This window comes from Crassostrea angulata, chromosome 7 (genome assembly GCF_025612915.1).
Source record: "Crassostrea angulata isolate pt1a10 chromosome 7, ASM2561291v2, whole genome shotgun sequence".
In the NCBI taxonomy this organism is placed as follows: Eukaryota; Metazoa; Mollusca; class Bivalvia; order Ostreida; family Ostreidae; genus Magallana; species Magallana angulata.
Genome location: NC_069117.1, coordinates 43,008,391 through 43,019,782, shown reverse-complemented (window position 1 = coordinate 43,019,782; position 11,392 = coordinate 43,008,391). Strand labels below are relative to the sequence as shown.

General features: G+C 31.9%; 2 protein-coding genes and 1 pseudogene across 2 annotated transcripts; all 3 read right to left on the bottom strand.

Annotated features, from left to right (window-relative positions):
- Nucleotides 1-4,647: 4,647 nt before the first annotated feature.
- LOC128157491 (uncharacterized) lies at nucleotides 4,648-5,892 on the bottom strand (annotated as a pseudogene).
- A 1,391-nt stretch (nucleotides 5,893-7,283) lies between these two features.
- LOC128157096 (uncharacterized) lies at nucleotides 7,284-8,926 on the bottom strand. Its single transcript, XM_052819465.1, has 3 exons — nucleotides 8,670-8,926; nucleotides 8,330-8,485; nucleotides 7,284-8,032 (listed from the first exon to the last, which is right to left on the bottom strand). Exons 1-3 carry the CDS (start codon nucleotides 8,866-8,868, stop codon nucleotides 7,818-7,820), a joined length of 570 nt encoding a protein of 189 aa, XP_052675425.1. The 5' UTR covers nucleotides 8,869-8,926; the 3' UTR covers nucleotides 7,284-7,817.
- Nucleotides 8,927-9,460: 534 nt separating this feature from the next.
- Nucleotides 9,461-10,765, bottom strand: LOC128157052 (uncharacterized). The gene is made up of 3 exons (XM_052819407.1): nucleotides 10,535-10,765; nucleotides 10,084-10,230; nucleotides 9,461-9,925 (listed from the first exon to the last, which is right to left on the bottom strand). Exons 1-3 carry the CDS (start codon nucleotides 10,674-10,676, stop codon nucleotides 9,651-9,653), a joined length of 564 nt encoding a protein of 187 aa, XP_052675367.1. The 5' UTR covers nucleotides 10,677-10,765; the 3' UTR covers nucleotides 9,461-9,650.
- Nucleotides 10,766-11,392: the final 627 nt, after the last annotated feature.

The following is an 11,392-nucleotide window of genomic DNA, read 5'->3' as shown; positions in this document are numbered from 1 at the left end:
ACCATCAACAAAATTTATACTCATATACTTACAGCATAGAAATTGACGTAATTGTACTCGAAAATTTTCAAATGTTTATTGAATCGCATCTGTTATAGTCATCGTAATTTACAACGCATGGATTGCAACAATATGGTTTACCTTGCATTGGTTGTCATAAAAAGGACCAATTATGCCCTGTTCTGTATAGGGATCAATTTTGATTAAATAAAACTTACAATGTACGTGTTACATGTATGATTAAGTTCCAGTTTAAATGCAAAGGAATTATTATGGTTTATCGATCTATATTTATGAACAAACAAAAACTTTTATCAAAATTTCTCAATTTGATTTCGAATAACTTGTTCATTTTTTAATATTTCTAAAACTAGGAGAGTTTGGTTTTCATGCTACGAAATAGACTAGTTATAAATAGTCTAGTCATGGAAATGTGACAGAAATAGTTTTATGAAAATATGGAACATGATTCCAGGTGATAACTCGCAATAAACTCATTAATATTGAGGTTGTTAAGTAAACTGTTTCATTTTAGAACATCTAAGCTATAAATTAACATCAAAAAGGTTAACGTTTTTTCTTTTATTCATTAAGAAACAATACATTCAAGTTAAATTTTTATTTAATATTTTACCATCCAAAATTTTTTTTATTATTAATGGTGTTTAGGAATTGCATGTATGTTTTTGATGTTTTAAAAAATACTTTATCAATAATCTGTAAATTTAATCTAAAATCACATCGTCAGACTTTCAAACGATGCCTTCTCTGGTTTTTCTGGAATTTATATCTTCAATCACTCAACTGTGCGGCGTTTAGTAACTCTTAGAATTTTTTTATGATTCTCTTTATCTAAAAATCGAGCGGTAACCGCTCTGCACTAACAATATCTTTAATATTTTGAATTATTCGTTCGTAAATGGACTGCTCTGTTTGAAAATGGGTCTTTTGATCTATTATAGAAGGTCTGAGTTTGATGTAATATATCGATGGCATTAAATGAATTGTGAACAGCAACAAATTACATTTGTATATATTTATGTAGGTAGCTCAAAAGTGCTACGTTGTAGAAATACGATAACTTTCAGTTCTTCTTTTGAACTTAAAGACTTAAAAGAGTTAAAAGGTTCTTGAAGACACTCCAATAAGGTGGGTTACCGTCTATTGTTTCACTTCATGAGTCGGTATTTTTAAAAAATCGTGGTTAATATTATAATACACTAAAAAGTCTTATGTTTGATAGTAATAGTTCTATTTTTTAGTAATATATTATAAAGTAAATAAACACTTATAATACTCTGATGTAACTTTAAACAGTAACATGGAGAACAATAAAATTATCCGTGATGTACATGTAGATTGACATAAATATGTGAACAATAAGACAGCTGCAGAAAATAAAGGATATATAAATTTGTGGGTCGATTTACAACACCATCAACACAATTTATACTTACAGCATAGAAATTGTCGTAATTGTACTCGAAAATTTTCTAATGTTTATTGAATCGCACCTGTTTAAGTTACAATGGAAAAAGTAATCGTTATTTACGACACATGGATTGGACCAATTAGCACATGTTCTGTATAGGGATAAATATTGATTATATAAACTTACGTGTTATGGTTAATTTCAGTTTAAATGTAAGGGTAATGAATTTACATTGAAACTGTGATTTTTACTTCATCCACGAAAATTGATACCCTTGAATATTAATGAAACCACAGTAATAAAACTTTACAAAATTTGCCTCGGCAAAATCAATTTAAGGTATATAATTTTTCTATGTAAACTTCTATGTAAAAAGTTTTCAAACTTTGGTTGATCTTTTAGTACATTTTTCTTCGTAGAAATCGGTACAAAATTGTTTTATAGACCTATTAGAACATTTCCATACTGAAGAGAAACCTTTGTTACATTTTGGGACCAGGCTTGGGGTAATGCTAAATGTAATGGTAATGCATTGCAATGCATTACATGTTTTCAAAGTAATGCTAGTAATGTGTAATGCCACAAAATTGGCATTACAAGTAATGGTAATGTAATTAATTACTTTCTAAATTCTAGTGTGATGCTGGCATTACATGGCATTACTTTGCATTACTATGCTTATTTATGCATGTTCACTTTTAAAAATGTGATGAATAAATGAATAGTTGAAATTGAATTCGATTAAATTTATTTTTGAAGAAGAAAGAAATAATTCTTGAGACAAAAATGTTTTAATTGTATTATTAAAAAAGATTTTAAAAAATTCATTTTTGAATTGTTAATACATGTATTACTAATTATAACAGCACAATTTCATAACATTTTTAAGAGTGTTGTTATTAAGAGTTTTTAATTATTTCAACAATTTACTCCAATTAGTTTGCACTTCAATAAGAAAAGTGTCAACAACACACTATGCCCCCAGGATAATCTAAGTATCAAAACAATCTTTTTTTATAAGAAGTGCTAAACACCCCAATCCCCTTCCCTTCGCTATGTCCAAATAGAATAGGAGACAGTTATGCACCTTTAAAAGCAAAATGAATGCACTGTCCATCCATGATGAAAATAAATATCACTTCCAATATCATAACCCATTTGGAAATAATTTTACTTATTTTTCTCTCTCTCTCTCTCTCTCTCTCTCTCTCTCTCTCTCTCTCTCTCTTGTATATTAAGTACACTGTACATTAGTTTGGACTGATAGACAAAACAAGATTCATGTATTTTTTCTATAATTGCACTTAATATATCCTAAGATAAAGATCGTCAAAGAGTACTTTTTAGTCCAAGCTTCGACTGCTCCTGTAAAACATTTTTTAGTATAGCTGGGAAGATTTTCAAACAGGATGCAGTTAGATGAACCCTTTGAAACTTCGAATTAAGTGCAAGAGCAATCTTTTGTCTTAAAGTGTTCTGAGTAGAAAGAAATACGATTAAAACACCGTATCTTAAGAAATATAACTGGGAAAAACCATCTGTTTATGAATTAATACAATTAAGTGTCCAAAATTATAAAGATTTGTGTAATCTGGGAAAATATCTCTATTTAGCTTTTAATAACTGCAACATTATTCCATAAATTGTTTTTTGTTATGCATGTAATTCTGTGTCTCTATTTCGTATCCTATATTGTATCATGCCAAATGTCTATAAATATCATTTTACATATGTAATACGTATGTTGTTCATAATGCCACAAGATGATTATATATTGAGCAAATAAAGAATGACTCTTGTATAGTCATTAAATTTGAACCTGATACTGAGCATGAACCTGTAGATATGTTAAAGAGTGTTTTATATTTGAAACATTTGTAAAAACTCTTTATTAGCTTTGCTTTTTTTAAAACAAAGTAATGGTAATGGTAATGCACTACTTTACTCATGTAATGGTAATGTAATGCATTACTTAAAGAAAATCAAGTAATGGTAATGGTAATTTAATGCCCAAATTCATGAAGTAATGGTAATGTAATGCACTACTTTACAATGTAATTCGCCCCAAGCCTGATAGGGACGAACATCCAGAATATTACAGTGGTATTCCTCGCTTTGCAGTAATGAAATTTTGATAAAAGATGTTAAAAAATAGGCCAATTGCAAGGTTTATCTTTAGAATCTTTTTTCCACTGATTAATTTCAAATTGACATTATCAGCGCCAATTAATCTGTTAACTGGCAATGTTTTGAATACAGATCAAATAAACTTGAATATTATGGGTTTTTTCCCTGATCATCAGGACACGTTTATTTTATATTTACAGAGTAATGTCCCTTTTGTGAAAGTGGTATAGAAAGGAAAATTAGATGATGCCAATATCAATTGCTTTCATTTTATCAGATTTCTTAGATTTCTTTAACAAAAAGTTTGTATGTACTTGATTTAATTAAAAAAAAATTGAGTTAATATTAGTTCGGGGTGAGCAATTGTTTCTTCATAAACTAGAAAACATAATTGTAGACTTCAAGCATTTAAATTCTGATTTACATGTATACAATATGCACCACTTGGAACATGCACCTTCGATAAGTGTAGAAAAAGCTTTTAACTTATAAGCACGAACCTAGATTTTGGAGAAATGACGTTTTTAAAAGAGTTCAATGACATTATAGAATATTTCACATAACGAGACTGCATATAGATTTCATTCAAACTGAACATAACTTATGAACAAGCATTTTCCAAGATTTATAGTTATAAAATATGTAACACTTACAGCCGAATTTACGAAACTACATATCGGTTCATTTGTTTTCTATGAGTCGAGATATATAAAGTTATGGTAAAATTTCGTCTGAGAAGATGGATGGATGGATGCATAAAGAGATTTTAGAACGATTGGCCGCGAGAGAGAGAGAGAGAGAGAGAGAGAGAGAGAGAGAGAGAGAGAGAGAGAGAGAGAGAGAGAGAGTCATCGGTCCACGAGATTTGGATAAAAAGTTTTCAAGAAAAGTAATTGACTGAATACAACAGTCCTTAATACCATGAATGAATAAATGTATTTCAAATTTCGTTACGTTATTTACATTAAAGGTTGTAAAATTTAATGAATATTTTATTCAATAATAATAATTATAATCATAGTATACATGTTATTAAATTGTTACCGATCTACATTAATATTAATAAAAGAAGCAAATAATAAACATCATCATGATTTTTAAGTTCATTCATTAACCATGACGTCGATCTGGGGTACGTGACTTTTGAGGGTAGCGCGCCGGAACATCTGTGTAGCGATCCAGAACATCAACAGACCGGCGGGCACTGATACAGGAGAACACACAGAACCAGAAGTACCAGTAGATCCGTGACGTCACAAGCGCTCCCATACACCACGGTCCCGAGGAGAAACCCGAGCGCTTTTATATAAAAGAATTTAAATGTAAACATGCTGTTAGTTTTACAATACAAGTAGATTATAGACATAAACCAAAAACAATGGGGTGATTACAAGTTTTAGAATGATAACCCAAACGCAAACCCATTTTACCTAATTTTATCATAAATAAAACTCTCTCTCTCCTCTCTCTCTCTCTCTCTCTCTCTCTCTCTCTCTCTGTCTGTCTGTCTCTCTCTCTCTCTCTCTCTCTCTCTCTCTCTCTCTCTCTCTCTCTCTCTCTCTCTCTCTCTCTCTCTCTCTCTCTCTCTCTCTCTCTGCATCCTCTTTCTCTCACTATGACAAATTGATGGATATTGACCATTTGTTTAAAAGAAAGCACGCGTATCTGTTATATGCTAGAAAAACAGTTTGTGGTTACTTGCAGTATTCTTATCATTAATAAGTATAATGTACATGAATACAAAAAAAAAAAAAATAAACCAAAAACAACTCACTTCCCATGAAATGGCCAACAACAGATATGTGAAACCAATCTGACTTCTTTTTCCCGCAACATTTTTTAATCCCCAGAATAAAGAAAAGGATGGTTTCAACAATTGATGCACAGGCTATCAAGCCAAACGCCGATTGCAAGGCACACGCTGAAAAAAAAGGATGAACAAAATTTCATATCAAAAAATTATTTTGAATTGTTAATAACAATATATATATATACTAAGATAAAGGTTTGCATATTTTACTTTCACAAATAAGTACAAGTTTTGCTTCATATGCGTATCTAAATAAGTTTTTTAGAAATACAAACACTCGTTTGTGAATAGCCCAATCACTGATATATCGTTGTCTACCGCCATTCCTATAGTTCCCGTGAGACTGAATGCCATGGTAACGAATGAACCGGACAGGCCGATCTTCTGCCTTGCATCCATTAATGCCGCCATTGCAAAACTTTTGAACTTTTTGGTTAATGCGGGTTCTTATTTAACAAATAGTCAGTAGAACTTATAGGTAGAGCTGTTCTAAAGAAGACACTAAAGGACACAGCATTTACAAGTTCTCTTTTCCGGTTGTTCCGGAAACAGAATACCGGAAACCAGGTCCAAGGGAGCTTTTCATCATAGTTTTTTTTTTTTACTTCCGTTGGAGAGAAAATTCAAGATATTTTTACACGAAAAATTGTAATGTTTTTCCGAATTTCTTTTTATATTAATAATGATGTGTTTATGATATATCAATGTACATGTAACATATGAGACTGACATCAAGGGGAAATTAAATCTGATTTATTTTGAATTTCGTAAAATAAATTTAATAGTAGTATGAAACTATTCGAAACCCAGAACTATTACATTAAGCTTCTCAACTTAACACGACAAAGTGTTAGTGTTTTGACTAATTGGTACCGGCAAATAAGGAGAACCTATGTTTTGCGCTAATTGAGATGAATTTGAACAGAAGTATCTCAGCTTATAATTCACATGGGGCCACGACCCAAACGGGAAACATTGCGAACTCTTAACATGTTAATGAATGAGTAGTCTCCCTCGTTTGTGTTGAAGATTTGAAGTACCTTCATCAATTCATTCATTTAAATTTACATCTACCTAGTATAATTTCCTCTATTTCTTACGGAAAGTTAAAGTTAATTCATAGCTGTATGAAACAGCTAGACTGAAATCTACACGCCCCATTTATCGATTTGTCGAAATCTACGGTGGCTAAAAGTGACAGGACAGATATCGACACTCCCTATTTATCGATTGGTCTGAACCTACAGCGACCATAGTAAAATCACAGACTGCACGAAATAATCATGATGATGCCTGACTCAAAGTCTCACAGGAGACAATTTGGCTGTTTCTTTTAGCTAACGTAGTTATGTACATTAACAGTAATTTAGTGAATTTTACTAACTTTTCATAATCAGTTTATTAATTAGTTAAAGAAAGATGTTAATATAAACAATAAAATGCTTTCTTTGATGATTCATGCGGGTTATGAAGGTAGCGATCATTGCAGAAAAGTTTACATTATGTATTTTTCATGCAATGTCGCTACCTTCATATCCTGAATGAATCACCAAAGAAAGCATTGTATTGATTAAATAACTTCAACATCGTACGAGCTGAGAAATAGTAAGATTATATAAACTAAAGTAATGTTTTTGAAATTTAAATAATGGGTGCATAGGAAGCAAAGAGAAGATATATATTTTTTTTTTTCTACAGTGCTCGCTACCATCACATCCTTATGAACCATCAATGAAGGCAATTTACTTTTAAATATCCATCATGACACATCTTTACATTATCTTCATTTTGTATTTTTTTCAACTTTGTATGAATCCTGATCATCATATGAATGCCTTGCATAATATTAAAAAAGAAATGAATAATTATGATGACCGTTAATGTCTTCTTCTTCTTTTAAGAAAACAAACATGATTTTTCATTTATAATTTATTAGACGATCTAACAATACTTATATTCAAAATATTTCTGTATATCTGATGAACTATGATCATAATACATAAGATAATGGCTGAAATCGCAAGATCGATACGATGCAGAAACACATTTTCACATACGACAATATATGCAATATGAAGACAAATAAACGTTATTTTTAAGTTTATCTAACATATTAAGAGGGCTCAATGTTTGTGACCATTTTTGACTGTTTTAATCTCTAATACATAAGAGCTCTGTTTAAAGATAATAGTTCAACTTTATTCAAGTTTTCTTCATTGTATAATAGTTAACAGCTTTAAAAAAATCATATCTAAAAATTTAAGGTATTAGATCTGGCCCCGGGGCCATAACACTTAGACGAGTTCACTTTTAATCTCAGTCTCACTTTTTTACTATATGTTCCTTTTGTAAAAGCGAGTTTTATTTCAAAAGTAAGCTCGTCTAAGTTGTATGGCCCCGGGGCCAGATTTGTCGAACACTCAGCCCCCTTACTGGTCCTCTGAGCTTCTAACTGCTGTCATCTTCACTTGTGGACTCCTCCCTCAGTCTCCGATGAGTACTGTATCTTTCTGCGTGGCGATGATAGTACTGTGTCACGAACCAGATCAGAGTGTTGAGGATAGCGAATGCAACGCTGTCCCAGCCCAGGAAATAGTACCAAAAGTCCATTGAAGAGGTCAACATCGTCACGTATAACGTCATACCAGAAACCAGGGCCATCGCTGCAAGTACATTTGGAATATATCTACATGTACATTGTATGGTTTACCTACTGTGTTTTTCATTTCAGTCAAGTTCAATAATATTTGATTCGTTGATTCGCTCCAATAGAACCCTATACATAGCATTCTACTCGTAACAAACGTTGGATGCAGGAGTAGGTAAGGCTCTATTTATAGGACACTAATTCTCTCCCGCCAAATTTGGTCTAATATAATATTTTTGAATTAAAAAGTTGTGTTTATACTGTAACTTTACTTTGATGGTTTTGAACAACTGTATTTGTACAGGAATCTTACTGGATAAAGCATTTGCAGACACATTCAGATGGTATTCATCTACGCGGTGCTTGTTGTGTCTTGCCTTGAAGAACTGGTATAACAGGAAGAAAAAAAGCAAGAATTGGATCCCTGAGCCCACACTGATAAGTCCAAAGGAGGCCTGCAGGGCGCAAGCTGAAAAAGTTAAACCTAGAATATTACATTGCAATCTTATGTTTAGTGTGTGATAGTGGGCTTATAAATCGTTCGTCTCTGTATGTGAATATTATCGACAATAAATGACAAATTTGACATAGTAACTAGGTTTTACCCCTAACTAGTATTTTGATATAATGATAAAAAAGATAGATCTACTTACATTCTTGGTTGTACCTCTGAAGAGGATTGAGGTCACGGTCAAACGCCATCCCGATCACGGTAGCCGCACTGAGGGTCAAGGTCATAAACGTTAAGACCATGCCGATCTTCTGTCTGCTGGCGGTGACCAGGTCCCAGGCTCCCAGGCAAAGGTCGGACAGAAACTTGTAACCGCGGTGGCGCTTTTCGCTTTTCGGCATCTTATGATATTGTTACGTGTATATGTTATACTGTAAAGCAATCTGTGGTATGACGCGTGTAAATATACATATTTGGATGGGCAAAACGGAGGATATGTTCTGGTGTTTTCGTGCATCCTGTTTGAAACAGTTTGCGGTTGGATTTTTTTTTTTAGAAATGAAAGAAAAACTAGAAATTCACGCTTTTTAAAGTAACATGCAACTCTAAACCGTATCCAAACAACTTTAAATTGTATGGTAAATACATGTGTATACATGTACCTCAAATCTCTTTCAGATTATAATTTATCTTCCTGTTTAATATAAAATAATGCATGTACGCAATAACTTTATATGTACCTATCAAGGACACACATATGACTGTACATGTATATGGATTTTTCATAGACAATATTTTTTTATCCTAAATAGATCCAGAACTTCAATACTTTTAAAAGATTGCATTCAAATCTCTTTTTTCTGTCATTGTAAAAGTAACTATTTTTGGTGATGTAATTAATATGATTCATGATTCTTTTCTTTCAAAAAATGGCAGTGTGATAACGTGAAGTCAGGATCTCTCAACGCCAAAATATTTTTTTAAACAAATTTATTAGACTTGTTACATATTTGAATACAAGGTAATCATATACTATTTTTATATACTATTTTAAGAAGAGCAGTTTCTTCTTTTACAAGAAAAAAAATATGCCAGAAAAAATGCACACCTATTACTGGAAATACTTACATGTACAGTAAAATTTAATGTGAATATATATTTCTATAATCGATACAAAAAAATCTTAGCCTTCGACATAATCGCCAGTTTCATCGTAATTTTCATTATTGTAAGACTCGTTATAGGCATTGTCGTTTGCGAAATTATCTCCTCCTAAGCTGAACAAAGGATCGTCCGGGTGGTGGCGCTTCAGATATCGACGAAACATCTGGGTACAAAACCAATACAGAAAGTTTCCGAAGGCAACGACACCTCCCAACAGGCCGAGCCAAAAGTACCACGTGATCCTGGTGTTCAGTTTCACGCCGTAAACAATGCAAGCAGAACCAATCGCCAGAACTGATGAAATAAATGCAATACTTTGATTTTAACAATAATTCAGTTGGGGTCATGCAACTTTAAAAAAAAAATGTTTGACAACTAAGATGATTTCAACAGATCATGTATTTTGCATAATTATGTTTTCGAAAATGTTAATTGTTATCAGTTATCCTTACATGCTATGGCGTGGCTTATTAAATTGACGTAGTAGAAATCCTTTTTCATCATTTCGACGAAAATCGTCAGTCCGACGAACACCGTCACGGCAACCTCAACGATTGTTCCAACGGTGTACATTCCATACGACGACTTTATCACACAGGCTAAAATAATAAATCACTTTGTCAGTTTAGTTTTTATAGAGTCGTTAAATTTGGCAATCTTTTGACTAAATAACCGTTTTTATACTAACATTCAAAGCAATATTCTCTTGTACTAGATCAATTTCCAACATCTTTGTTCAAAATTATTCTTAAAAATGTTACCATTCTACCAGATTGTAAAATCAATATGTATTATATGAAACATGTAAATTTTGCGCCTGTATGTAATACCAGTACTTTGATTTATGAAATTCAATATTTAACAGCATTTATATTATGTCTGTATTCCAGCGCCTGTTTTTACCTGCTTCATTTGCTACAATGATGTCCTTCAAAGTGATACCGTTCTCTATCCCCATTGTGACGACATTGACCACACCAAACGCCGAGGAGACGCACCCAGTGACCAGGGACACCAATTTCCTCTGCTTGATTAGTTGTGTCATGGCTAGAATCTGTTAATCGTTCGTTTTCTGGATGGTCGTTGAAAAGAAACCTCGGAAAAATGATAAAAATCCAGCAGAAGATAGAGAAACAGTACAACATCCCCTATCCGGTGACATTTCCTGTGTATATAATTTCTTCGAGCGCCTTTCGAATTTATAATTATTTTTTGTTGTTGTGAATAAGCAATTTTATTGTGTTTTCTGTTTACACTTTCACATTTTAGTGTTCGTAAATTAATTGTATGTTTTTCTTGTGTAGTGTATTATACGAAAGTTTAATTCTGAGTAGTTTTTGTGTAATATATATATATATATATATATATATATATATATATATATATATATATATATATATATATATATATATATATATATATATATATATATATATATATATATATATATATATATATACATGCCATTCCTACTATTTCATTGACGTCATGTATAATAAGCTTAAGATTCGATTTTAGTATGATTGGAACAAAAAATATACTACATTTTAAAGAAATTTTGATATTTAAATCAATGTTATTCAGAAATCATTAGATTTTGTTTAATTATTGGGGTTTTTTTCTTTGAGAAGGAGGAGTCTAATACATGTATACAAGCTTATGTATTTTTTATGTTTGAGATTGGTGGTACGTACACGGTGTAGTGGATTAAATTTCAACCTTTTTTCCCTTTTACAAATCTTTCTTAAAGCTCTGTTGTTA

Coding starts and splice junctions, on each gene's coding strand:
- LOC128157096 (XM_052819465.1), bottom strand. CDS start 8,868: ATGCCGAAAAGCGAAAAGCGCCACCGCGGTTACAAGTTTCTGTCCGAC. Junction 8,486..8,669: donor TCAGAGGTACAACCAAGAAT/GTAAGTAGATCT, acceptor TAACTTTTTCAG/CTTGCGCCCTGCAGGCCTCC. Junction 8,033..8,329: donor GTCTGCAAATGCTTTATCCA/GTAAGATTCCTG, acceptor ATGTACTTGCAG/CGATGGCCCTGGTTTCTGGT.
- LOC128157052 (XM_052819407.1), bottom strand. CDS start 10,676: ATGACACAACTAATCAAGCAGAGGAAATTGGTGTCCCTGGTCACTGGG. Junction 10,231..10,534: donor CATTGTAGCAAATGAAGCAG/GTAAAAACAGGC, acceptor TTATTATTTTAG/CCTGTGTGATAAAGTCGTCG. Junction 9,926..10,083: donor AATAAGCCACGCCATAGCAT/GTAAGGATAACT, acceptor TTATTTCATCAG/TTCTGGCGATTGGTTCTGCT.